The following is a 27,162-nucleotide window of genomic DNA, read 5'->3' as shown; positions in this document are numbered from 1 at the left end:
GGAAAAGACAATGGAGCATATAGATCTATGATAATCTGGAGGGAGTAGGCAACTGCTCCCTTTGCCCCATAGTAAATGATGCCCCTGCTCAGATTTTCTATTATTATTATATTTACAGCACCTAGCTGCAGCACCTGATCTTGGTTGAGGCCTCTAGGTGCTACAGCTCTGCTGTTAATAATAATAAAATTACATAAAAGCAATGCAGAGAAATGTACTAAGTCTATATTATTAGTACAAAATCACTGTGTTCTATGAAAATAAACTTAACTCTAAACTTGGCTAGATATATCCCTATATAAGTTACTTGTATTAATTTCTGAGTAATTTATTAGAGTATCAATTTGCAGTAAAGGGAATAAGGCTTTCCTTAAATATGTGCACTAAGCACGTCATTAAATATGGACTATATAAATACATAGAACAGTTTTACCAATATTATAATCTAATCATATATAATAGCAAATTAATTTTAATTAGAAATGTAAAATCATGTATAATGAAAATACTGTACATTAGAGTACTCATATATATCCCAAATATCAGAATACTGTGAACATACAGAATCAGTATGGTATAGCATATTTAAGCATTTATTTTAAGTAGTATATTATTTGATACACATATTTTATGTGTGTTAGCCCAGATACCTAAAGTTTTCAGGGGCCATCCAAAACTTTTAGATAAACATTTCATTTGAGCAGTTACCTTTCAAAATCTCATTGTTGTTGCTCTCTCGAAATCATGGTCAAGAGAATGCCGGCCTGCTTTGGAAAGCCCACGTGTTGAGTCCGTAATCCCAAACCACAGAGAAAATGCTGTCAAGTTTTTGAGAAGGATTAGCTTCCAGGTTTCTGATCTTTAGTTCAATGAATATTCTTTCTGCAAACTGGTCAGCCATCTTTGAAAGCCCAAAAAGATATAGCCTAGCTTTGTTTTAGGGCTTATCTTGTTTCAGTAAGATAACTATAGTGACTTAAAAGTCACATCATCTGAGAAATTCATCTTCATTATTTCACTGAGGAGTGTGATTAATTCCCATTATACTAAGGCAAGTTATGTGAGTTCAGAAATAATATATGCAGTTAAATACACATTTTTGTTATATCGGGCATGTGCTGCTTTGTTTGCTGTTACCCTGACAACAAATTGCACCAGAGATTTCTTTATTAAAATTTTCAGATGGAGCATCAGTTATAAAATTAAACAAATGTATTGGATTCCAGAAGGTAAGACTTCGCAGTTGGAGCAATTCTATCAAAATAAATCAATTTTTGGCCTAATAATCTTGACAGCATCCTTTTAATTACAACAATAGTAACGTAATTATTTGCATTGCTCAATGATTAGACATATACACAGGGCTAGATTCATATGGGAGACTTAGATACCAAACTAGCCCTTTAGGCCCATATAGCCAACATTTAGACACCACCGGCATTCACAAAACCACCGTTCAACCACCTCCAATCCCTGCGCATCCCTAAAGTTTCCAAGGGCTTGTTTCACTCCCGTTCTACATTGGTTCAGCTGCGCCGATATCGTGCGTCTGGTGAAGACATGCTATGCTAACAGGAGAGCGCACTCTTGTCGCCATAATTACTCCGACTCAATGAGAGGCAGAAGCTATGTTGGCAGGAGAGCATCTCCTGCCGATGGTGGTGAGGACGTCTCTTTAAGTCAATCTAACTTACATCGCTCAGGGGATGACTTTTTCACACCCCTGAGCGACATAAGTTACAACAACTTAAGGTTTGTGTAGAGAAGCCCCAAGTGCCTACATTTCTGCTGGTAAAGTCCTCTAGGTGCTTAAATTTTTGCCAGTTGGCATGTGCAAAGCTGCCTGAGTCCTGACATCCCTGAGCAGCTTGGTGCCCAGCTCATTCCCTAGCCCTGGTGGGAGTCACAAAGGTGCTGTTTCCCCGTCTTTTACTTGAGGTACCAGTAGGTGTTCTCTGAGCACTTCTAACCCCTCCCCCCCCCCCCATAGAAGACAGGAGGTGCCCCCTGACACCCAATAGCCAGAGCACGCGGGTAGGATGTGGAAGAGATGGGTTTAAATTCCCCCTCTGTGTGATGTGGAACAGAAATTTGAACCAAGGTCTCCTACCTTGAGGTAGAGTGCCCTAACCACTTGGCAATAGGGTATTCACAGGTACGCCTCTCTCCATCTTTCCCCCTGAAAGTGTTCCACTTTTTATAAAGTATTCATTTGGCCAGAGTGAGAATTACTGTATAGTCTGGTGCGTAGGGCCCTCCCCTGGGAGGGTGGAGACCTGGATTCTAGACCTAAATTCCTTTGAGGGGCATGGCTTATGCCATACCTGTCTCCTTCACATTTCCTACTAGCTAGTTTAGGTAGCTTCCTGCTCAGCATACTGGCTTTTGTGAATCCCTATTTTGTGCTCCTAACTCTGCACATGCATTATATAGGGAGCTTGAGTGCCTAACTTGGGGTTGTGAATTTTAGGTAGGCACTGCAATACACAGCATTGCAGCACCCAAGTACCACTCTGTAATCAAGCCCACCATCTTTTCAAATGTTTTATTAATGCACCAATAGTACTGTATATAATCTTTAGTTACTTTAAAAATGTTTAAAGGATATTTTCTATGGGTTATATTTAACCCTGTTGCAGAGGGCCAGACAAAATCTATGCACCACTTAATTCTAACTTCAGCTTTATTTGTGCTTCTCTGCATAGGGATGAATTTAACGGAAGTTCAAATCAATACAAATGTAAGGTTCTGGGGAATTTTTAAAGGTTTGCCAACCCCCGATTCTAACACGTACTAAGGTTGCCACCTCTTATGTACCAAAATATGTGGGATGATCCTGAGCCCAAAAAACTGGACAGTTGGCAGTGTGTACTGAGCTGTGACATCACAGGACTTTCAGCATTCCCAAGGCAGAGAAAGGATTTTCCGGATTCGTACAATATTTGCTGCTTGCCCAGTGATTTCAAAAAAGTCACATAACTATACACTAGAATGAAAGCAAACACTTGCCATTTAAATTCATAATTTATATCTGAAAAGAAGCTGTTTGGGAACTAGAAGACACAAGTGCATCTGGTCCTTGCTGTTAGTGTTTAGTTTTTCCAAACTTTATTACAAAAATATATGCCACACTTGCTATAGTAATGTTCCAAAGTACTAGATTTGTAATAGTATTTCTTCAGCGTATGAGAGCATTTATGATAAATTTCTAAAGTATATTTTTATTTTTAATAAGGAACCAGGTTTCTCCTTTGGCTCAACAAAGCCTCATGTCTAATGTGACATTCTACTATGACTTTGCCTCTATGACATGGGCACAGTGAGCCCAATAGAAGGGCATTTCATTTTATTACAACATTATAAAGATTATTAATACTACTGTCACATACTGTCCAACAGCACTTTTCTGTCTGATTTTGTTATTTGTGTTTATATCTCAGTGAACTCTTTTCCCCCTAGCCCTCTATGATGATATATTACAAAGCTACATCTGATCCTTAAACATAATGAAAAGGGAGAAATCCCAAAAGGGGAACTCTGTGACTATGAGCCCTGTTATTATTTGTGTGTGCACTGTTATTCAAAACATAGAAGACATTGTCTTTATGCCAAGGGACACAAAATCTAAACTGGACAAAGAATACAGTTCAGACACAGAACATACCAGATGACTAAGGATTGGAAGGTCCAATCTCAAAGTAGTCTAGTTACTTTTTAAATGTTTCTTTTGGAAGATTATCATTGAAAGATTTTGCAGAAGACAAGTACTTTCAGGAGATATTTGACTGAAGACGGAGTAGAAGATGACAACTCTTCCAACATAGAAGAACCAAAAAGATCAGAGTGGAATGATACAAGGGGAGTTAATAACACAGATGATTGGGTTGAATGAAGAGAGCAGAAGGGGTAATAGGATGAAATGGGAGTGAAGACATAGTAAAGGCAAGAGAGGAGCTGTGCAGCTGTTGAAGAGAACCTTGAACATAACAAGGAGGGGGAAAGACAGGGAAGACATTTGAATAAGGAGTGACATGATCCAAGTAGCAGGGAAGGAAGATGATTTCAGCAGTTGTATTTTAGATGGAAGAGAATTGAGTAAGGTGAGATGGCCAAATAGGAGGTTAAAGCAGACAAAGTGAGAAATAACCAGGGAATACACAAGGGTTTTGGCAATAGTGAAGGAAGGGATGCAATATAGTAAAGAAACATCAGGATGAGGTGACAGACTCAATACGAGGGAGCAGAGAGGAATCAAATGTGAAGTGAGTTTGCAAGCCTGGAGGATGGAGAGGACACTGGGATTATTAAGAGCCCTGGAGAAGGGAGGAAGATAAGGGAAATGTTAGTTCAGTTTTCACTACATTGAGTTTGAGATGGCTGAGGTAATATTTAAGATGAGCTATCAGAGAGCCAGTTGGAGATTCAAGACTCAACATAGTAAGATCCAGATTTGGCAGTTGCCAGGGTAGAGAAGCTGTGAGGATAGATAAGGTAACCGTTGGATAAAATGGAAAGGAAAAATAGGAGGGGAGTACAGAAAGCAAAAAGGGAGAAACAGAACCACTGAAACAGCCACTAAATGAACAACAGGAGAAGGAGTATAGAAAAACAAAGAGCATAGAGTTATGAAAACTTGAGGAGAAATAATGATTGTATCAGTGAGTTTGGGGGCAGTTAGGAAAGGGAAGCCAGGGAGAGATTTGGGCTTTTTGTTTTGCTTTTTTGTCCCAGGTGCATAAGAGATCTAGGAAGCAGGGCAGAGTCAGGTCAGGGTGCAAAGTGGGAACAAGGCCCGTGGAATTTGGACTAAACAAATCCATGGCTCTTGTCTCATGTAGAGGAGCACACATTAGCCCATAGATTCCACTAGTGACCACAGAGATTTACAGAGGAGACATCACCACCTCTTAACCTTCTCTTAGATAAACTAAATAGATTGAACTTCTTCAGCCTGCAAGACAAGTTTTCAACGTTTTGAATAATTTGAGTCTCTTTTTTTACCCTTTGAAATGTGTCAGCATCCTTTCTAAAATGGGGACACCAGAACTTGATATAGTATTCCAGTTATACACAGAGTGAGCAACCAGCCTCCATCCATCAGACTGCTCTCTCTGATACATTGATTGATTCATGGGCCAGGGCAGACCGGGTCTGGCCATGACCCAGATCTCCCACCCCACTTTAGGTATTCTGTTCCCCAGAGGAAGCAGTCGGGCACAATCCCAGAACTCTGCAGACTTTTAGAATGAGAGGGACTGTTATTATGAGATGCCCTTGTTCATCAACACAAATTAAAAATTTACTTTATTTGTGTTTTGGGGGGTCATCAGTTATCATGGATAGGATTTGCATAAGTGTTTTTTCAGGAGGAATTTGAATGGAGAGAACGAAAGGGTAGTTTGTGGAGAAGGACATAAAGGATAAGAGTGGGAGAAAGAAACAAAGGAAGCAAAGTGACTGGAGTCTCAGGTAGGGCACAGGTACAAAAAAGGGGATTAGTAAGAAATGAGAACAAAAACATACAGTAAGGGTGGAGTTGTGTAGACTTTTTTAAAATAAACACAAGAAGCTAGAATTTGATATGGAAGGCAAGAGGAAGCCAGTGAAGATGTTAACTATAGCAAGCCAAGGCTAAAATACACCACTATACATTTATATTCTCATTTTATTTGTATAAATTTAACACAGTTTTACCATTTTATTTGTCACTGGTGTGGTGTTTAAAAATAGATCTTCAAAATATATAAATATGTAGAAAGAAACAATAAAAAGACTGGGAGCTAAGGTTCTAATTTTCCTTTCATTTAATACAATTTTCACACAGTATTACTCCACTGACTTCACTTGAGTCACCCCTGACTTATACCAGTGTAATGGAAGAATTATACCATACATTTAAAAAAGAGTTACTAGCCATTAATTATATTAATCAAATTTATGAAAAGAAAGACCACTTTGTCTTAAAAAGCGATGTTACCGCTTTGCACGATTTTGTAGATTTTGTCACGCATAGCCTGGTTAGGACATTGAAAAATATGATTGATAATTTAAGGATACCAATCTGATTATGCTAAGTAGGTCTAACAGTATCTATTTCAGAGTAGTTTTGAACAGTTCTATAATTGTAGCAAGGAGAGAAATAACTATTGTTAAATGAACTTTTGAATACAAAACACATAGACCTTTAATTTAAAACAATTTTCAAAGTGTTTTCAAATGGGGAAGCTAATACTATCAGTCCTAATTTGCATCATTCAGATATCAAGTCAGGAGTTTCATGTTTGATTGTTAATGATTCTGTTTATTATCTTTATTTATTTTGAAAGACTTTATACAACGTTGTAGTGATTTACTCTTATTTATAAATGTGATTAGATTTCTCTTTCTTTAGGCTATTTTGATAAAATTTGGTAGAAAAATGTAGGCAAGCCTTATTCCCATAAAATTAAAATATTTTCATATTTCTATATTTCTGCAAAACCAACACAAAATGTAAATACTCTAACTAAAATGGCACAAATTGGTGTTATAATTAAAAACTAATCATTGATGTTACTTATAGTGCAGGCTATCTATTGTAATTCTAGAATTAGATAAATGATATAAAAATACTCTTGTCATGGAATAAGACAGTCCTCATGAAAAAGGATTTTTAATTAATTATTTATGTAGAGCCCTGCGTGGATACAAATTTATACCCGCGGATGTGGATATCTGTGGATATAAACCACAGGGCTCTCTCAGGAACCGCAGCGACAAAAGGAGCAGAACGTGGGACCGCCACTCCCAGGAGCCAGCGCCTCGCACCAGCAGCTCCTCTGGTGCAGCTGTACCGTCCCTAGCCCCGCCCACTGGGGTGGGCACTAGACTCACCAGAAGTTGTGTTCCAGTGGTGCGCATGCCCTCAGACAGGAGATGCAGACAGCTGCGTGGAAGGGATGGGGGCAGGGCTGGGGGTGGAAGCAGTATAGCCTCACCAGAGGAGCTGCCAACGCGAGGCACTGGTTCCTGGGAGCGGCGGCAACCTCATTCCGCTCCTTTTACTGCTGCAGTTCCAGGGAGAGCCCTGTGGTTCCACGGATACCGATTGATATCGGTAGATATCCGCATCCATGGATATGAATTTGTATCCACACAGGGATCTATTTATTGGCAGCATTTCTCTCTCTTGATAGAAATTGTCTTCTATTCTGAATTTTTGTTGGACCTTAATTTAAATATGAATTACAAAAACAATTTCTGGAAATTTTAGATACTTTTGCTGCTTTTTATCCAGTCTTATGATCATTCTAGTCAGATCGCTGAAGTCTGTCAAATGTATTAATTATAACTAAAGGCCCTAATTCTCTGTGTCTAATCACAATGGGCAGTTAACGTATTAATAGGAGATTTTTAAGACTTGTTATTTCTGCATAATATTTCCCTTGGTATATTGTACCCATCTGATCTGAAAGCGATGTAACACATTTAATTGGGTGAAATTCTGGTCCCATTGAAGTTAGTTTCAAAACTCCCATTGACTTCAATTAGGGTCAGAATTTCCCTCATTCTGCCTAACAGCTGTTAAAATATTGAAAGTCTCAAAAAAGGGTTGAAAAAGGAGGAGACCAAGAACTAACATGTTAGGTACAGTACATGGATTCATGAACTGAATAAAAAGCAGAAATGTAATCTATAGGAATGTACTGAAACTTAATAAATTAGCTCATGATGACCTCTGCAGAGTGGTTCAAAATGAAAGGTGCTTTATAAATGACTGGAATGTTTATTACGAAGATACATTTTAAAAATACATTAGTTTTATTATTGTCAGATCATTTGGGTCAATGTACAGGCTATCTGTAGTGTACACAGCAACTTACTATAGAAAGTGAAAACTATGTTCATAGTTTTTATAGTCTTATCAAATCAAACTATAATACATGTTAGGTTTGCCTTCTGTCAAGGTTTCCCAGGATAAGTCCCTTTTTGTGGTAGCTGTCCCAGGAAATCTGTGAGATTGCTGTGCTGTTTGCTATACACTATGTGCAGGCTCAGAATAGCTCTCAGAGAATAAAACAAGGTCTGTGCCAGAGTTGGTGTAGTGTTTCACTGCACCACAGTGATGCTTACTCTCTAATTTAGGTAGAAAGCAGGTATCTGAAGGGAGGTTGGCTGAAGAAAGTGGTCTACTGACACCACCAATACAGAGAGCATTCGGGTATTCTCTTGCTGTCCGCTGAGACTTGTTTGGTTTTTAGGAATACACACATTCTTACGCTCGTTTCTACCAAAGTGAAGGCTGAATCACAGCAGAGACCTGGTCTTTCTGTGATGTGTTGCTTTACTATTAGTGTGTAGTACACTTCCTGCTGTTGCTGCCTAAAGGGACTTGAGCTGTTACAGTTCCGATTTTAAACAATATTTTATACCTTTTGAACAGAAAAATTAAGTAGAGTTGCATCAAGCTGGGCAGCAAAGCTTTGAATTTTGGTGAACAAACGTTTGCAAGCTCTCATGATCACTGCTGTTTGCCTGTTCGCAGCAAAGAGTGCATAAACATTTGTGCACCTAAGCTGCCAGAAAAATGTTTGGCAGTCTAAAGTGAGGACTCACTTGAGCTATTGAAACCAGTTACACTGAACCCATTCATTATTGCTTAATTATAAAACTGTATTCACAAAAGAAATCTTATTGGGTACTGACAATTCTACATTATGATGAAAATTGACACACTTTCTCATATTAAAAAATCAAAAAACCTACAATATTCTACAGGAAATTCATAGAACACTCTAATAGCACAATTGTAAGCTGTAATGTTTTATACCATTACGGTAGAATATTGTATTTTTTCTTCAAAGTTTATGCCTCATAGTTTTGGCTTTAAATACAGTTGGTTTGAAAAACTTCTATCAATAATTTTCCATCAGAAAATGCAATTCTGTTGAAATCAAATTGCTTCATGACATTGTGTAGATTTTGCCAAAATTTAGTTTTGGAGGGGGAAAAAAATGTCCAACGAAGTCAGAATGGCCTAATGTTGGAACAAAATGTTTTGATATTTCATTTTGAAATAAATTTTAATTTAGAATGTTTTATTTTATTTTATATAATATAATAGAAGTTAAAGTCAAATATTTTGTTGAAACAAATCATTTAAATCCAAAACAAAAAAAATTGGGAAATTTTTCTTCATAGGGAGGTTCAGAATTTTGGGATTTTGTTCAGATTCTAAACTAAACCAAATTTCGAAATCTCCAAATCCTTCATGAAACAGTGTTTCTATTGTCCCCACATCTCTACTCGCCAGTGTTCTCTTGTTGATATTAGACAGTATCATAAGCCTTATAAATATCCTAAAATACTTCTTCTCACTACAGTGCTCTGTTGTTTTAGTGTTTAAATATTTCTGTCAGAATTATATTACATACTAAAATGCTATAGATGTTTACAATTTATTTTATATTAATATCATGAATATATTATTCATATTATTATACCAGGTATAGCCATCTGCCCCTAAACCAGCCATCATTAACTGGCTGCAAGGAGTACAAGGAATTGCACAGAAGTGGTTCTTGGAGAGACATATGAAGGGAAGGAAGAGCTTATGGATCAGTTTATAGTTTGCTTTCCAGGCATAAGGAGTAGCATACAAGATGCTGCAGATGCATCTGTGTAAGATGCTGACAAACAGGTGAACAGACATCACTGGCAGAGCAGAGGAAGTACAGGGCAATGTGATAAGTGCAGACAAGTGGATTGTGGCACCACTGTGAAGGCCTTAAACATGAGGAGGAGAAGAAGCTGGAACTTGATGCAGTGAAGAGGAACAAGTGGAGGAACTGGGGGGGAGCAGTGATGTCATCAGAGCAAGAGGAAAGGAAGATATATTTTGTATGGACTGTAGGAAGGTCAGAAATGGTGGTAACAATAACTGAGATGGGTGATGGGGAGCAGAAAGAAAAGGATGGATGTTAGAAATGTTATGAAGAAAAAAGCGGCAATATTTGCTCACAGCCTGGATGTGTGGGGTACGAGAAAGAAAGTCAAAGATTAGTCATGGTTATGGACCTATGTGACAAGGAGGTTGGTGATGGTGTTCACAGTGACAGAGAATGGGGGAAGTGATGGGATGTAGGATTGGGTGGAAGAAAGCAATCGGAAGTGGAAACTATGAGCAGATATGATCGCCTAGAAAAAGGATATAAAGGAAGATGGGGGGCAGCAAAGATGGAGCTTTCTAGGACCTCTGCCAACAGTGGGAAGGAGAGAAAGAAAGCATAACTGAAGGGGTGAATAGACGGGGGGAAAGAGAATCAGGAGCGGGTGGAATAACAAAAGCCAAGGAAAGACAAGATTTCAAGGAGGAGTGAGAGCAACAGAGAGGTCAAGGAGGATGAGTATGGGATTTGGCCATCAGAAAACTTGGTGAGAGCTTTGGTGGAATAGAGCAAGCAAAAGCAAGTTGTAGTTAGAAGAGAGCAACTTGTGGAAGTAGTTGTAAATGATGTGTATGAGTTTAGAGATAAAAGAAGAGAGATGGGAAATAGCTGTAGGAGTAGGTGGGGTCAAAAGTGGGGTCTTTGAGCATGGCAGAGAACATGACATGATTTTATTTTGAGAGGAGCAAGCCAGAAGAGTGTGAACTTAAGGGGAGTAAAATGGAGGGAGTGAAATTTTGGGGGTGAAGGAGCTTAGTAGCAGTGAGGAAAATGGATCAAGGGATCATGTGGATACGATACAAGAGGAGAGCAGATGAAAACCGTAGCAGGGGAGACGAGAAAAAGGAGGAGATGGTGTTGGAAGAATATAGGAGGTGGGAGATCACATCATTTTCTTGATAAAGAAAATTCTGTTTACCCATACAGTTGTATGTGACTAAGGGAGTTCTTATATCCTATTGGATAAATAAAGGTAAAGTTTGAATTGCAGTTGCTCCTATGCAGTGATTTATGTAGCACAAAAAGCAGCTGAGTTCTACCGTATAGTCTTTCCTATTCATATATAATGATGCCAAATATAAATTATTTTCAATAGTTTTGCTACAATATTGAAGAGACACTGTGAAGTAATTTAAGCCTTAAGAAGTCAAATTTTCAACTCAGCATCTCAAATTGCAGGTGCAATTCTGTTAGCACAATTTTTTTTTCAGTCATGATTTCATTCTTTTGCTTGAAAATTGAATAGTTATTTGATTGGGTAGTTACCTGATTTTTCTATGCAGATAAAGTTTCCCTGATAAAGTCAATGTTCCTATGTCTTGGGGGGAAATTGTTGCTGCAATTTTGGAAGCCATTTTTGAAAATGTTTCATGGGCCAGATTTTTTGCTGGTGTAAATGAGCATCACTACATTGAACTTTCATTGGCTGGAGATCTGCAGATATATCTTTAGAAGGTTATGTTCTGGGACTGATACTGCAAGATGCTTAGTGTCCTCAATTTCCATTGAGAACAATATTCGCATATTTCCCTCTCCCATATTTGTACTGGTGTTTGTATCTCTCAGTCAAAGTAAAATAAATCACTATACTTAACAGCCAATTGTGTGGATGGGCCAGATTTTCCATTCCTCCTTTTCTGCAATGAGCAAAGGAAAGGTGGGGGAGGGGAGGGCAAGGTGTCTATAAGACCTATTTGCATGTCCCTAATTCTGGCCCTGATTCCCAATATAATGTGGAACAGCACCAGAGAAGCTATCAATTGTACTGGTTTGTAACAGTCCTATGTTGATTTATTATGCCAACACATTAAAGCTAGAGGACAGTCCCCGATGATAGGTAAAGCTCTAGCTATGTCCCCTATGATAGGTACAGCGATGTGGGTTGGTGACATCTTTATGCCATCCAAGTACCTCTGGAGCAACGGAGTATTCTGTGGCAGCTAAACATGCCCCACAAATAGCCATTAGTCAAGCCCTCCTCTCCAAAAAAAAATGTTTATATGTGCATGTACCAGAAAAATGAGAACAGCTTTGAAGGAAAGGTTAAGGCTACTGTAAATAGTAATAGTTATTTAACCTGGAAAATATTCAACTGTGCAAAGTATATATTTACATCAGTCAGCTATATACATTTACTTGAGAGAATAACTGATTCATTTGAGTTTATTCCACTCTTCCAAGTAACTTTCTATGAACATATTTTTATTCTGTTTTATTTTAAAGATAGAGACAAGGAACTTAAATTTAGAAAGTTATTCATAAATAGCTTTAGGGTGACTAAAGCCAGAACATTTGCTAAATTACTCAGGGTATTCTTCTGTCCGTTGTACCTATATACTTAAGATGTTATGGTTCCCTACCTTGGGGCCTTGGGAACTGGCTTATCATACATTCCATATACATGAGAGTACATGCATCATGGCAAGAATTAAGAGTATGCCTTTGAATTTTTTGTCTTTTGCCAATTAATTTTATAATGTGAACCATATCTAACTTTGGGGGGGGGGGGAAGATATATTTAATAATGATCCTTTGGGCTTTTTTCATGACAAATGAGCATATTTTATCTCATTTTTAGACTATGTAGGTCACAGCTGTCCAGTTTTTTCTTTGGTACAGAACTGTCTTTTGCAGAGTGAATTAGAGTAATGGATTAGTTTCAGGAATCTACATGGAGAATCTGATTAATAAAATTATCCTTTTATGTGGAAATAATTCTTTTGTATGTTTCTAATCTTGAAAATGCTCGGTAATGAATGTGTGGGGTTTTGGGGGGGGTCATTAAATGAACTGGGAAAAGTGTGGATTATTTTTGAAAGTTAGGTTGTGGCACATTCTGAAATATGTTTTTATTTCTGTGGAAATGTACAAACCTATTTCAAACAGCGAGGGAGAGTAATGTACTTACCTGTGATGGGAAATTGAAAAGCCTGAGACTTTCCTTTCAACTGACTCCTGTCCTCCCTGCCATCCCACACATTGGCAGCGTTTCTCTCTGCCAATCGAAATAATGCACTGCAAATATAGTTAATTTGCTTTAGTGACAAAATGTGTATCCCTCACTTTAAGTGAATTTAGAGGATGGGGAAGTCCAAGAATTCAAAAGCTCTTTCTTCTTTGCAGTCTCTCTGGCTTGGACCTATTTCTTAGCTTTCCTTGCTTTTATGATTGTAGTACCTATGGCAGTGAAAGTCTCAGAGGTTGTCCTGAGGGCTCAAGGCTTCCTGGAGTCTGAACTTGATCAGTTTTGAGTAATATCAAGTTCGTATAGCTAATAGAGACTCACCAGTAATCTCTAGGAATGGGTGTGAGGGTACTAACTGTACTTTTGGTGAGGGATGTTGGGAATTTACTAAAGATGTTAATTGGGTGCTCTAGCATAATATCATATCGCAAGAGAGAGCATCTGCTTGGAATTGTACAAGGGAAAAGATACCCATCTCCACAATCTTGGAATAAGTTGTATACTATGCATTTCAATAGGAATAAAAATATTGTTTTATAAAGGCTCTCTTTTACAAATGGGATCAGGTTTATAAATGTATAGGTGATCTATGACAAGGTACCTGTGAATACTCCCCATCTGCACCTTGACTTATTACAGTTTTAAAATGCTTTTAGGACTGTATCTCATGAAAATTAGCCTTTGTGATGGGTGAATCACAGAAACTGTACAGGGCTTCTTTGCTATGTGGCCACAGACACTGAGCTTCTGATTTGAAAGAGAGAGTCCTTCCCTTCCTCAGCCACCTCCACCTATAACAGAGACTATGTATGTCATGAGTATCATCATCCTTTCCGTGGATCAGACTATCAAACTCTATCCAGTGTAAATATGGTTATGGGACAACCTAACTTGGTGATTGGATACTCGCTTGGTTGACTGCAAAAATGTTTGAAGGAGCAGAGAAGAATGGTTAATAGTTTAATTTTCTCAGTTAATGAGAGAAATGATCGATTGTGTTGAAGACTCCACCCTCATGGCCTACAACAAATTGTGAAAAGAAAAAGGAAAACTTCAGCTACCACTCTGTAGTGATCTGGGACAGAAGGGTCCTATCCACCCCACTTTGGTGTTCATAGATGAGTGAGATTACCCTCCACCCCAACCACACTTTGGCCAATTCCTGTCCTGGTCCATTCTTGTGGCCAGTTTCCCATAGGCGGGTTAGCTACAGGAGGAAGGGGAGAGGCAGGCTCAGCATAGGGTGCTGTGTAGGTAAGGTTTCCAGGGTGTCCAGTTTTTGACCAAAAAACCTGTTCAAAAAGGGACCCTGGTGGCTCCGGTCAGCACTGCTGACCAGACGGTTAAAAGTCCAGTCGGTGGTGCAGCTGGGCTAAGGCAGGCTCCCTGCCTACCGTGACTTCTCGCAGCTCCCGGAAGCAGCGGCATATCCCTCCTCCAGCTCCTATGTGTAGGGGCAGTCAGAGAGCGCTGCATGCTGCACCCACCCCAAGTCCCAGCTCTGCAGCTCTCATTGGCCGGATACTGCAGCTAATGGGAACTGCGGGGGTGGCGCCTGCGGACGGGGCAGCATGCAGAGCCACCTGGCCGCACCTCCACATAGGAGCTGGAGGGAGGAGGGGGGTAAGTACCATCCAGAACCTGCATCCCTGACCCCCTCCCAACCCCCTGCCCCAGCCCTGATCCCTCTCCTGCCCTCCGAATCCCTCAATCCCAACCCAGAGCCTCCTCCTGCACCCTGATACTCTCATCCCCAGCCCTACCCCACAGCCCCAGCTGGAGCCCTCACCCACCAACCCCCTTCCCCAGCCCAGAACCCCCTCCCGCACCCTGAACCCTTCATTTCTGGCCCCACCCAGAATCCGCATCCCCAGCCCAGAGCCCATACCCCTTCCCACCCCCCAACCCCCTGCCTCAGACCAGAGCCCCGTCCCATACTCTGAACCCTTCGGCTCCACCGCCCAACCTGGAGCCCCCTCCTGCACCCCAAACCCCTCATCCCAGGCCCCATCACAGAGCCAGCACCCCCAGCCAGAGCCCTCACCCCTCTCTCATCCCAACCCAGTGCCTCAGCCCAGAGCCTTCTCCCGCACCCTGAAGTTTTCATTTCTTGCCCAACCCCAGAGCCTGTACCACAAGCCAGAGCCCTCACCCCCTCCTGCACACCAACCCCCTGAGCCAGCCCAGTAAAATGAGCAAGTGACTGAGGGTGGGGAGAGTGAGTGACAGAGGGAAGGGGGGACAGAGTGGGCAGGGCCTCAGAAGGGGTGGGGCAGGGCGGGCCTTGGAGGAGGGGCGGGTCAAGAGCAAGGGTGTTCGGTTTTGTGTGCGTAGAAAGTTGGCAATCCTATGTGTAGGACTTTTACATTAAATTTTCTTCATTAAGTCAATTCCACAACTCCCTCCATGAAAACACAGCCAACTAGTTGTGGGAAGCTTGTTGCCTCTTAACAGTGCATATCAACTCAGCACAGTAGTTTAGGATGTGAACTGAAGAATAATACACCTCTACCTCGGGAGCCAAAAAATCTTACCGCGTTATAGGTGAAACCGCATTATATTGAACTTGCTTTGATCCACCGGAGTGCTCAGCCCCGCCTCCCCAGAGCACTGCTTTACCGCGTTATATCCGAATTTCTATTATATCGGGTCGTGTTATATCGTGGTAGAGGTGTACTATATCCAATTGAAACTGCAGGGGAAGTTTAGAAAGGCTTCAACCATAGGCGCCGACTCCGTGGGTGCTCCGGGGCTGGAGCATCCACGGTGAAAAATTAGTGGGTGCTCTGCACCCACCGGCAACCAAACTCCCCCCTCCTTGCCTCCCCCCCAGCACACCACATCCCCGTTCCTCCCTCTCCCTCCCAACGCTTCCTGCCCCCCCCCCGCCTCCTAACAGCTGTTTGGCAGCACTTAGGACTTTCCGGGAGGGAGGGAGAGGAGCGGGGACACATCGTGCTCAGGGGAGGAGGTGGAGAATCTGCAGGGCAGGGGCAGGGACTTGTGGGAAGGGGGTGGAATGGGGTGGGGACTTTGGGGAAGGAGTGGGGCCAGGGCGGTGCAGGGGCAGGAAGAGGCGGGCCAGGGGCGGGGGCGGTCAAGCACCCATTGGGCAGAGGGAAAGTCGGCGCCTAAGGGCTTCAACCATCCCTGAACATGTACATTCTGAATTTTGAGGGGTGTACAAACTCCAGATCCAGATCTAAATTTTGCAAATTGCTCATATCTTTATAATGGGCAGTACAAAAAATTCAAATCCAAATATCACTGAATTTAGGGATATTTGAAATCCAAGTCAGGATCCAAATTTTGCCACTTATGCAAATCTCTACTCTAGCTGTTTCCCAAACTGGACACCTATGCTAACATTATTTTTGGTACTGTGGGGTTTGCCTTTGCAGTCTCCTCTCCAAACAGTGGCCAGTACCCAATTCATAGAATCATAGAAGATTAGGGTTGGAAGAGACCTCAGGAGGTCATCTAGTCCAACTCCCTGCTCAAAGCCGTACCAACATCAACTAAATCATCCCAGCCAGGGCTTTGTCAAACCGGGCCTTAAAAACCTCTAAATATGGAGATTCCACTACCTCCCTAGGTAACCCATTCCAGTGCTTCACCACCCTCCTAGTGAAATAGTGTTTCCTAATATCCAACCTAGACCTCCCCCACTGCAACTTGAGACCATTGCTCCTTGTTCTGACGTCTGCCACCACTGAGAACAGCCGAGCTCCATCCCTTTGAAACCCCCCTTCAGGTAGTTGAAGGCTGCTATCAAATCCCCCCTCACTCTTCTGTTCTGCGGACTAAACAAGCCCAGTTCCCTCAGCCTCTCCTTGTAAGTCATGTGCCCTAGCCCCCTGATCATTTTTGTTGCCCTCCGCTGGACTCTTTCCAATTTGTCCACATCCCTTCTGTAGTGGGGGGCCCAAATCTGAATACAGTACTCCAGGTGTGGTCTCACCAGTGCTGAATAGAGGGGAATAATCACTTCCCTCGATCTGCTGGCAATGCTCCTATTAATGCAATTTTGCTTGGCTTGTCAGAGAGATGATGAAATGACAACTTGAAGCTGAATAGACTTGGATCTGCAGATATTCACAGTGACATATGGGTTTTTTAATACTGAAAACTAACCTACCTACAATAAGAACAAGGAGTGGCACCTTAGAGACTAGCAAATTTATTTGGGCATAAGCTTTTGTGGGCTAAAACCCACATCATCAGATGCATGCAGTGGAAAATACAGTAGGGGAAAAATTAGTATGGGGAAATAGTTGGTCCTATGACACCATCATACATTGGCCAAACCAGACAGTCTCTACGCAAAAGAATAAATGGACACAAATCAGACGTCAAGAATTATAACATTAAAAACCAGTCGAAGAATACTTCAACCTCCCTGGACACTCAATTACAGACCTAAAAGTCACAATTCTTCAACAAAAAAACTTCAAAAACAGACTCCAACGAGAAACTGCAGAACTGGAATTAATTTGCAAACTGGACACCATTAAATTAGGCTTGAATAAAGACTGGGAGTGGATGGGTCATTACACAAACTAAAAATTATTTCCCCATGCTAATTTTCCCCCTACTGTTACTCACACCTTCTTGTCAACTGTTTGAAATGGGCCATCCTGATTATCACTACAAAAGTTTTTTTTTCTCCTGCTGATAATAGCCCACCTTAATTGATTAGTCTCGTTAGAGCAACCCCCATTTTTTCATGTTCTCTCTCTCTCTCTCTCTCTATATATATATATATCTTCCTACTGTATTTTCCACTGCATGCATCTGATGAAGTGGAAAGCCATGAAAGCTTATGCCCAAATAAATTTGTTAATCTCTAAGGTGCCACAAGTACTCCTCATTCTTTTTGCTGATACAGACTAACACGGCTACAACTCTGAAACCTGCTACCTACAATATTTATTTTAAAAATAAAGGCATAAAATTCTGTTCCCATAAAACTGGACGGAAAATTTCTTCCTCTTTCCATTTGTGATAGGGTATGTGAACCCTACACTGGGATAGAAGTGGTTAAGGAGCAGTTTTAGGCCCAAGTGCCCCTGCCCCATCACACCTGCAGAGCCTGCTCCACCTGGAGAAGGAATTTAGATAGCTCAGAAAGGAGGGGATAGCAGATAGGGTAGAAGAATGGACCTATCCTGAGAGTTCCTGAGTAAGGGTTCAGCAAGAGTCCTTGCTGCATGGAGTGGGGCTGCAAGTGGTAGCTCCCCCAGGATTTGGAGGGGGGACTAGCTTGTCTTTAAGGGTTAATGAACCGTTTACTTTATCTTTTCTTTGATTGTTTGTGAGACTGTGACCACAACCCTGGAGTTGGAAAGTAAATGGTAGGAAGTGGCTGAGGGAGGCAGCTTTGGAGCTCTCCTAGGGGCTTAATATTGCTGCCAGTCATAGGGCCCTGGGTTGAAGCCTGGTAAAGAGAAAGGGCTGAGCTCCCATACCAGCCAGCCGCAAGTGTGGCATAAGCTCCCCACACCTTGAGATAAGACATTATAAGAGCTGAAGTAAGGGTGTGAGGTCTTTGGAAACCCAGAGTTGGGCAAAAAGCTCCTTTTGGGGGAACATTGGACTTCTGTACTTTGCTGGGCACTGTTACCCCGGAAAGGGGTAGACTTCAGGGTGACCTGGCGAGAGGCCGAGTTACTGTCTACTGTAAGAGAGGCAGCCACCATGTCTGAGTGACCAACGGCAGGGAACTCTAGGGACAGGGGAGAGTTGTGACACAGGGACCTAACCACTAGGCAGTACCACCGATAAGCCCCAGGCCCATCACACCATTTAGCAGTAAGTACATTTTGATGACATGTAACTTGTTTAATGAACAAAAGTGATATGTGCAGAACAATTTAAAGTATTTCAAATGTGGTTACAACCTGTATTACTTCATGGATCCCCCCCATCACCACCACTAAGACCATTTTAGTTGCCCAAACTCATTTGTATTCACTTAGGGCGCACTGTGCTGTTTGTGGGGTTTTATTTATTTATATTTTACTAGTACTATGTTGTGCACACATGGGGGCAGCTTTTGGTTGACTATGTCCATATGCACATGGCAAAATAACTGGGGCTAGCAGTCAGAATGTTTGGTGGAAGTTGGACACATAGGTCCTAGGCTCAGAGAGACCCACTCTGAAGCCCTCCACATTGTGGAAGAGTATAAACAAAGTGGGCCATCAGTGAGATGGGCATAGTCCTTATGCATGTACATGTGTGCAACTCTCTTGATCTAGCAATGATTGCTAAACATGATTCTTGTCAGAGTTAAGCAGCAAGAGTAAGGGTTGCATTTTTGGAGCCTTGGATTTTGATTTGGGGGGGGGGGGGCGGTCTTCCACTATTATGCTGCACTTAAATTGTAAGTCTCCACAGAGAAAATCAGCTACTGAAATAATCCTAGTGATGTAAGTAATTAATAAACTAGAAATATATGCAGTGTTGTTGTAGCTGTGTTGGTCCCAGGATATTAGAGAGACAAGGTGGGTGAGGTAATATCTTCTATTGGACCAACTTCTGTTGGTGACATAGACAAGCTTCTGAACTTACATAGAGCTCTTTCTTCAGGTCTGGAAAATGTCCTTAGACCCGAAGAAGAGCTCTGTGTAAGCTTGTCTCTCTCAGCAGCAGAAGTTGGTCCAATAAAATATATTACCTCACCCACCTTGTCCCTCTTAACTAGAAATGTCTATTAAACTTCCATCTTATTTCTGGAGTTGTATAGACTGAGAAGTAGTGCTTTTCGTATGCAGTGCAGTTTTGAAAAGTGCTGAAGCATATTTTTTCAAAGATGTTATTCTGTATATGGTATCTGTAGGCCAGATTCAATAAATTCTCCATCCACTCTCTCTATTCTGAAAGCCTGTACAAGGCTGCAAAATTGATTTGTGTGCATTTTTGCAACCTTACACAGGCTCTTGTGGCAAAGAAGCTGGACTGTGTTATTTTTATTGATTCTTGTCCTGTGTAATTTTTATAGATCTATTTGACCAAACTTACCCTGGTACGTATTGTTAAAATAATTTTGAATGGTGCAATTCAAAACATCAAAACCAAACGATGGCTAATATTCAAAATTTAATAGTTAATCATACCCTACGTTTGTAATTGAGGCTCGTAGGGTAGATGTAGCCCAACTAGCTTACGAACATGCTTCTATAAACCAAGGATATTTGTACCCAGGGCCGGCTCTAGGTTTTTTGCCGCCCCAAGCAAAAAAAAATTTGGCTGCCCCCACCCCAGCCCTGGGCTTCCCCCCACTCCTCCCTGCTGCCTCAGCCCTGGGCTCTCCCCCCCCCCCCATCTGCACCCCCTGCCGTCCCAGCCCTGGGCTCTCCCCCCCCACACACCCCGTGCTGCCCCAGCTCTGGGCTCCCCCCTCCCCCCCCACCTGCACCCTCCTTCCGCCCCAGCCCTGGGTCACTGGTAACTTGCTCCCAGGGCGGGTCATTCAGCAGGAATTTTGGATGTGTACAGAACACAGACAGGATTGGTTCCCATATGGTTACAGAACTGCAGTAAAGTGGAACAATTTTCAGCTTGTGTGATTGGAGGATATCTGGATAAGACTGTCCTCCATAAATGAGGAAAAGTTGAGGTGCCTTTATTATTCTTTTGTTCCACTCTTTGTTTCTATGGGGAATTTGCCAATGCAATATCACTGTCTTCCTTTTAAACAAATAAAACTAAAAAAGAAAAAAGGGGCAATGGCTGTTGAAAATAGCAATTCCAGTCCTAAAAACCACTGGGAGGCATTTCTTGCTCAATGTTATCCTACTTTTTCTACAGCAAATTACAGTGGATCAGTATATTTGATTTGGGAGAAATGAAGTAACAGCTGCCCAAATTGAGCTTGAGCACTCCTGAATTTTGAGGTGTTCAAATCTGGAAGGCAGGTGCTAGATTCCCTTTCTGAATATTAGCTAAATCTGGAAAGGAAAAGTCAATTTCTGCTTCCATGGCTCAGAAGTGGAAATCCTCCTATGTGCCTGGTACTGTATCTAAAGCTGTCCAGGTCCAGAGCCTCTCCTCCCTTACTTTTCATTTTAAATTCTAGTGGGATCCACATACCTCCCTTGCTAGGCTTCAGATAGAGAGGGGCACTGTCCATTTAGTCCACACAATTCCGTCTTTGGGGGCTGCAAGGTGAGGTCACACCAGTATCCCTAATCCAGTCTGGGGATGTCTTCTGAAGGGGATATCTGGGAGAAAGCCTTCTACTCCTTGGGCACACTTGTTCCCCATTCACAGTGCCACCCCGCTCTAGCAGTGAGCTCTCCATTCACAGCAAGCTGCAGCATGAGGTTTCAGCTACCATACTCCCTCCCCCTCCCTTTCCTGTTGATAGCGGCCAAGGGAATGCTGGGAAATGTAGTTCTTTCCCTGCTCCAGGGCTGGCTCTATAGGCAGGGAGCTAACCAAGGAACTACAGCTCCCAGGTCCCCCTGTTGGTTCTCAGCTCCCAGGCTGGATCCCTGCCGGTTGCCGCCCCTGCAAACGGGCTGCCCCAAGCAGGTGCTTGCTTTGCTGGTGCCTAGAGCTGCCCCTGTTTGTACTCCAGGTCTTGGGTAAAAGAACATGTTATTGCCTTGATGTACCATACACCAGCATTCATTGCATTACTTCCTTTCTCAGCTGTTTATGGTGTAGTTCAGGCTTTCATGTTCAGTTCACACTATGCCTAGCAACAGCTATGAAGAATTATCAGGCTCTGTTTTCCCTCCGAGCTGCTGCTAGCAATATCACATGGCTTCCCCGACCTTTGTTTCTCTCCAGCCTTTGTTTCCCTCTTTTCCTCCCGAAACAGGTTCCCTCACGACTGCCTGCCCTAATAGGTTGCTTTTATTGTTTTAGCATGGAACTGCCTTACTCCAAACTCTACAGAGAGGGCAGATGCCTGGGAACTTGGACATTAGCTTTTTTAGGAATTCTACTTACCTTCCCCATACAGCTTTTTTTTAGAATTAAATGGTTAATAATTGTACGGTAATTTGAAATGTAAATCCTTATATCTGTAGTAATTTACTTTTATTATTATTTATTTATTTATTATTTGATTTTCATGGTAAACTATGGTCTTAGACAGCCAGACACACATTCTGTCTGAATTCTCAATATTTATAGTCTCTAGCTGATGCAGAATTCAACATCTGCAACGAATGGTACACAGTATATAGCAGATGCTGAGTCATTCAAGCAACTTTTCAGTGAGTAAATGCCTGTGATAAAAGAATGTTTACAAAATATAACTGTACAACACAGCCCCAGCTGCTGCTATTATGGTTACCACTGTTTACAACATAGAAATGTAAAACTGATTTTATTTTTTTATTTTTTGGCCCTCTCCTTTCAAGGAAACATAGCGGCTACCCATCAAAGGCAACTTGGTTTCATTGTCTCTGATGTATGCAGTTTGTGGGGTGGCACTGTCCAAGTCATTTTTAAAATACATTGAGGGGATAATCATAAACTATTCTTGAATCAGCTGTTCTTGGTTGAACTGGGTAAATGGCCGAGAAGAATTTATGGGCCAGATCATGGATTTGTGGTGCATGTAGTCACAAACAAGAGGGGAACTATGAGGTACTGTGGCATTCCAGTTTGGCTCTCTTGAAACCCACTAGTACAGAATTTATATGGGTTCTCTGTGTACTGAGCAGTGGAATAAAATTAAAGGCCATGTTTAAAACCAGAGGTGTGGTCCATTGTTTTACCCTAAATACCCGCTCCCCTAATCTACTTCCATCCTTTTTGGAAGGAAATGTGAAGGGTGGCAGCGTTTGACCCCATACGTTTACAGCTATTTTACTACTGTGCGCATCGGGTCAGATTTTAGTTTTAACTAAGACACTTGTGTGTGATTTGGGAAGAGGGATTGGTGCAAAGGGTTAAGCTGCACCAGGACCTTTGAGAGCCAGCAACCCTTACTTGCAAGTGTGCAGGTCAGAGCAGGGGCGGCTCTAGGCACCAGCAAAGCAAGCACCTGCTTGGGGCAGCCCGTTTGCAGGGGCGGCAACCGGCAGGGATCCAGCCTGGGAGCTGAGAACCAACAGGGGGACCTGGGAGCTGTAGTTCCTTGGTTAGCTCCCTGCCTATAGAGCCAGCCCTGGAGCAGGGAAAGAACTACATTTCCCAGCATTCCCTTGGCCGCTATCAACAGGAAAGGGAGGGGGAGGGAGTATGGTAGCTGAAACCTCATGCTGCAGCTTGCTGTGAATGGAGAGCTCACTGCTAGAGCGGGGTGGCACTGTGAATGGGGAACAAGTGTGCCCAAGGAGTAGAAGGCTTTCTCCCAGATATCCCCTTCAGAAGACATCCCCAGACTGGATTAGGGATACTGGTGTGACCTCACCTTGCAGCCCCCAAAGACGGAATTGTGTGGACTAAATGGACAGTGCCCCTCTCTATCTGAAGCCTAGCAAGGGAGGTATGTGGATCCCACTAGAATTTAAAATGAAAAGTAAGGGAGGAGAGGCTCTGGACCTGGACAGCTTTAGATACAGTACCAGGCACATAGGAGGATTTCCACTTCTGAGCCATGGAAGCAGAAATTGACTTTTCCTTTCCAGATTTAGCTAATATTCAGAAAGGGAATCTAGCACCTGCCTTCCAGATTTGAACACCTCAAAATTCAGGAGTGCTCAAGCTCAATTTGGGCAGCTGTTACTTCATTTCTCCCAAATCAAATATACTGATCCACTGTAATTTGCTGTAGAAAAAGTAGGATAACATTGAGCAAGAAATGCCTCCCAGTGGTTTTTAGGACTGGAATTGCTATTTTCAACAGCCATTGCCCCTTTTTTCTTTTTTAGTTTTATTTGTTTAAAAGGAAGACAGTGATATTGCATTGGCAAATTCCCCATAGAAACAAAGAGTGGAACAAAAGAATAATAAAGGCACCTCAACTTTTCCTCATTTATGGAGGACAGTCTTATCCAGATATCCTCCAATCACACAAGCTGAAAATTGTTCCACTTTACTGCAGTTCTGTAACCATATGGGAACCAATCCTGTCTGTGTTCTGTACACATCCAAAATTCCTGCTGAATGACCCGCCCTGGGAGCAAGTTACCAGTGACCCAGGGCTGGGGAGGAAGGAGGGTGCAGGTGGGGGGGGGAGGGGGGAGCCCAGAGCTGGGGCAGCACGGGGTGTGTGTGGGGGAGAGCCCAGGGCTGGGACGGCAGGGGGTGCAGATGGGGGGGGGGGGGAAGAGCCCAGGGCTGAGGCAGCAGGGAGGTGTGGGGGGAAGCCCAGGGCTGGGGTGGGGGCAGCCAAATTTTTTTTTGCTTGGGGCGGCAAAAAACCTAGAGCCGGCCCTGGGTCAGAGCCATTGGCCCACCCTTCTGCTGAAACCTTTTGGGGGTGTGGGGGTGACACTGCTGCTTGCTCTAGTGCAGGGAATGCAAGGGACTACAGTTGTGGCTGACACCTACACTGAATTTAGAAGGCTCCTTGCATCCATCTCAAGTATTATGCACCCACAGAGGTCCAGTCACAATCTGTCCCATAATACACATAGAAGAGTGTTAATAACCTGGACTTCACTAATTGCCAAACCCAATAATCCATATTTTAAAAAATGAATATTCTTAGCAAATATTAAATAGTGTTGCAGTGAGGTTCCATATTTAGTAACTATATAGATCACTATAGTATATTTAACAGTACTGTATACAACCATGTGAAATACTGCAAACTGCAGTTACCAGAAAAGGAACTTAAAGCATTTTTGGACAGTGTATTCTTGCTCTTTAACAATTGTTTATTCACTCACTGTTTCATAAAGGTTGTAATAATTAATGAGATTCTAATGTAATTTAAGGTTTCCTTAGCCCTTCTTCTTTAAAAGTAATGGTTAAGATATCAGGAATTTTTAACTAATATGATCCAACTATTTTGAGTGTTTCTGTACCTTAATAAGATTTAGGGAATAAACTAAATACTCAAGATCTTCTGAACATTTTCAGTATTTTTTTGTCATTATGAAGGTTTTTGCTATTACAATGTTAGTAAAGGAGGTGCCCAGTAAAGACAATAGATATTGTCCCCAAGAGAGAGGAAATCTGTTTTTCTTCATAAATATTTTTATTAAAAAAACTGAAATCTCATAATTATATTTTTTCCTGTAATACAAGCATATGCTTGCATTATGGAACAGTTTTGTTTGAAAACTGCATTTTTGGTACAAAAATGTAGCCATTGCTAAAGTTTCATCAAATTTACTAGAAGATGCAATGGTACCAAGGTGCCAGAATATATCACTTTTTGCATGTTTGACATTGAGAATGTGGCTGTACTCTGAAAAATGTTTGTAGAAATAGCACTGTGGTGTTCCCTGTTGTTATCTTTCAATGACTTCCATACTAAAGGTACTTAGTTAATACATAAAAAGACACTTCACTTTTTGTAACACTTAGTGAAAGCTCAGCCTGGATTCCAAAAATCAACTTTGGTTCTTGTCTTGCTGTGCATCATTACCTGTAATAAAGATTCTGCAGGCCAAATGTTATCCTCCCATTTACCCTTGTAAAACTCCATTGTCTTCAAGTTATGCCCTCACTGAAGTTTTCAGTTACACTGCTGAAGCCTTATTATATTCTGATTAGTCCTATAAATTGAATTTAGTGAACAATTCTGCTTAAGATATACAGAAAGGAAAAAGAAATGCAGCTCACTCTCTCAGCTATATTGGCATTGCAGGACCAACAGACGTAAAAAGCAATAAAAACTTACTTTACTCACTAATGTGAGGAGATATAACTCTAGATACACACAGGCAGCAGATGGAATGAATAGGAAAGTACTATTTTTGCATAATCATTTTTCAGAGAACAATAGCATTTTAATTTAATGTCCATTATGGACTAACATGAGCATGTCCGAATTTTGCCTAAACAAGAGCTACACTGGCAGATTGCTAGGAATCTGAGAGCTATTCCAAATTTTCATAAACTGGAGCAGATTGCAGTTGTCCTAGTGTTTAATATGGAGCATCCTGATCCATGAGCTGTACCTTTGTATAAATGATGGAATAGTTGTGGTCACAAGTAAGCAATTCTGAACAAGGATTTGTTTGCAAAATACCATGAAAACCAATGTAGCTAAAAAATTATATATATAAAAAAAATCCCAACAGTTTGGACTTCAAGACATATGTCTGACATCTGAGGACTAAAGGAAATGAATCACTCTTTTTCAATCTAATGCAAAATTCTTTTTTTTTAAAGTTTCTCATTGTACCATTTCAGTTTCTCCGAAGATATCTCGTATTTCAACTGACATTGTTGTGAATGAAGGAAGCAATGTTACACTTACTTGCTTGGCCACTGGGAAACCAGAGCCTTCCATTTCTTGGAGACACATCTCTCCATCAGGTAAGCACAAAACCTTTTTTAACCCAGAGTTTCTCTCTTTCAGGAAATCCATCGCCATTCATGCCTTTATAGATTAGGAAGTGACACCACTAGTTTTGTGTGCCCAGTTTAGGACAATTGGACCAGATTTTCAGAGAAGGTGAGCACTCACAAACTCTAGCTGAAGTCAGTGAGGGTTGTGGGTGCTCAGCACCTGTTAAACTCAGGCCCTTAGACATAGAGTTAGACACACAAATTGAGATACCAAAAATTCAACTTCACTTTTGAAAATCTGGGCCTAAGTGACTTGTCTAAGGACACAGAAGAGATTCATTGTCAGAGACAGGATGAGAGTTCCTGGTTCGCAGGTTATGCTCATTTCAACTGACCATAGTAATCTATCAAACATCTCAAAAAACAAAGGAATCTTTCAGACACAGTTCTCTATACCTAAAAAGGAAAGATGAAATTTACAGCATTCTGATTTAATATTTTTTAATATTTCACTACCACTGAGCATTGTGATTATGCTGTTATACAGAATAGTTTATCAAAATGGTTTTAAATTAACGTATACATGAAAAATTGCAAACAAACATGATATCTAAAGAAATAATTGTGATTCTGATTCCACATATAGAATTCTTTTTATATTTTAAAGTAATTTCTGTATGTGACTAACAGAGTTAAACTGTTTTTAGTATGATAGAAAAAAATATTCTTCAGGGGCCTCTGTATATTCCCACTGATGGCAAGAGCACCTTATTGCAAGTTGTGTTCATAGAGAAGTGCTCAAGTACACTGTAGCTCCTTCAAGCTTTCAGTGCCTGGGGCTGTATAAGGGAGTTCCACTCCTCAGCTGTTTCAGTGCCTGTCTATCTCTGTTGCTGACTG

The 27,162-nt window shown here is 41.6% G+C and overlaps 1 protein-coding gene across 1 annotated transcript in view; it reads left to right on the top strand.

Annotated features, from left to right (window-relative positions):
- NEGR1 (neuronal growth regulator 1) overlaps nt 1–27,162 on the top strand; it is a 612,585-nt gene that overhangs the window by 357,509 nt on the left and 227,914 nt on the right. Inside the window, exon 3 of the mRNA XM_065409166.1 lies at nt 26,164–26,289. Within this exon, the coding sequence (XP_065265238.1) occupies nt 26,164–26,289 (126 nt within the window). The remainder of the gene's footprint in view (nt 1–26,163; nt 26,290–27,162) is intronic.

This window comes from Emys orbicularis, chromosome 8 (genome assembly GCF_028017835.1).
Source record: "Emys orbicularis isolate rEmyOrb1 chromosome 8, rEmyOrb1.hap1, whole genome shotgun sequence".
In the NCBI taxonomy this organism is placed as follows: Eukaryota; Metazoa; Chordata; order Testudines; family Emydidae; genus Emys; species Emys orbicularis.
Note: the sequence above shows the minus strand (reverse complement) of the source record. Positions and strands in the feature narration are given on the sequence as shown.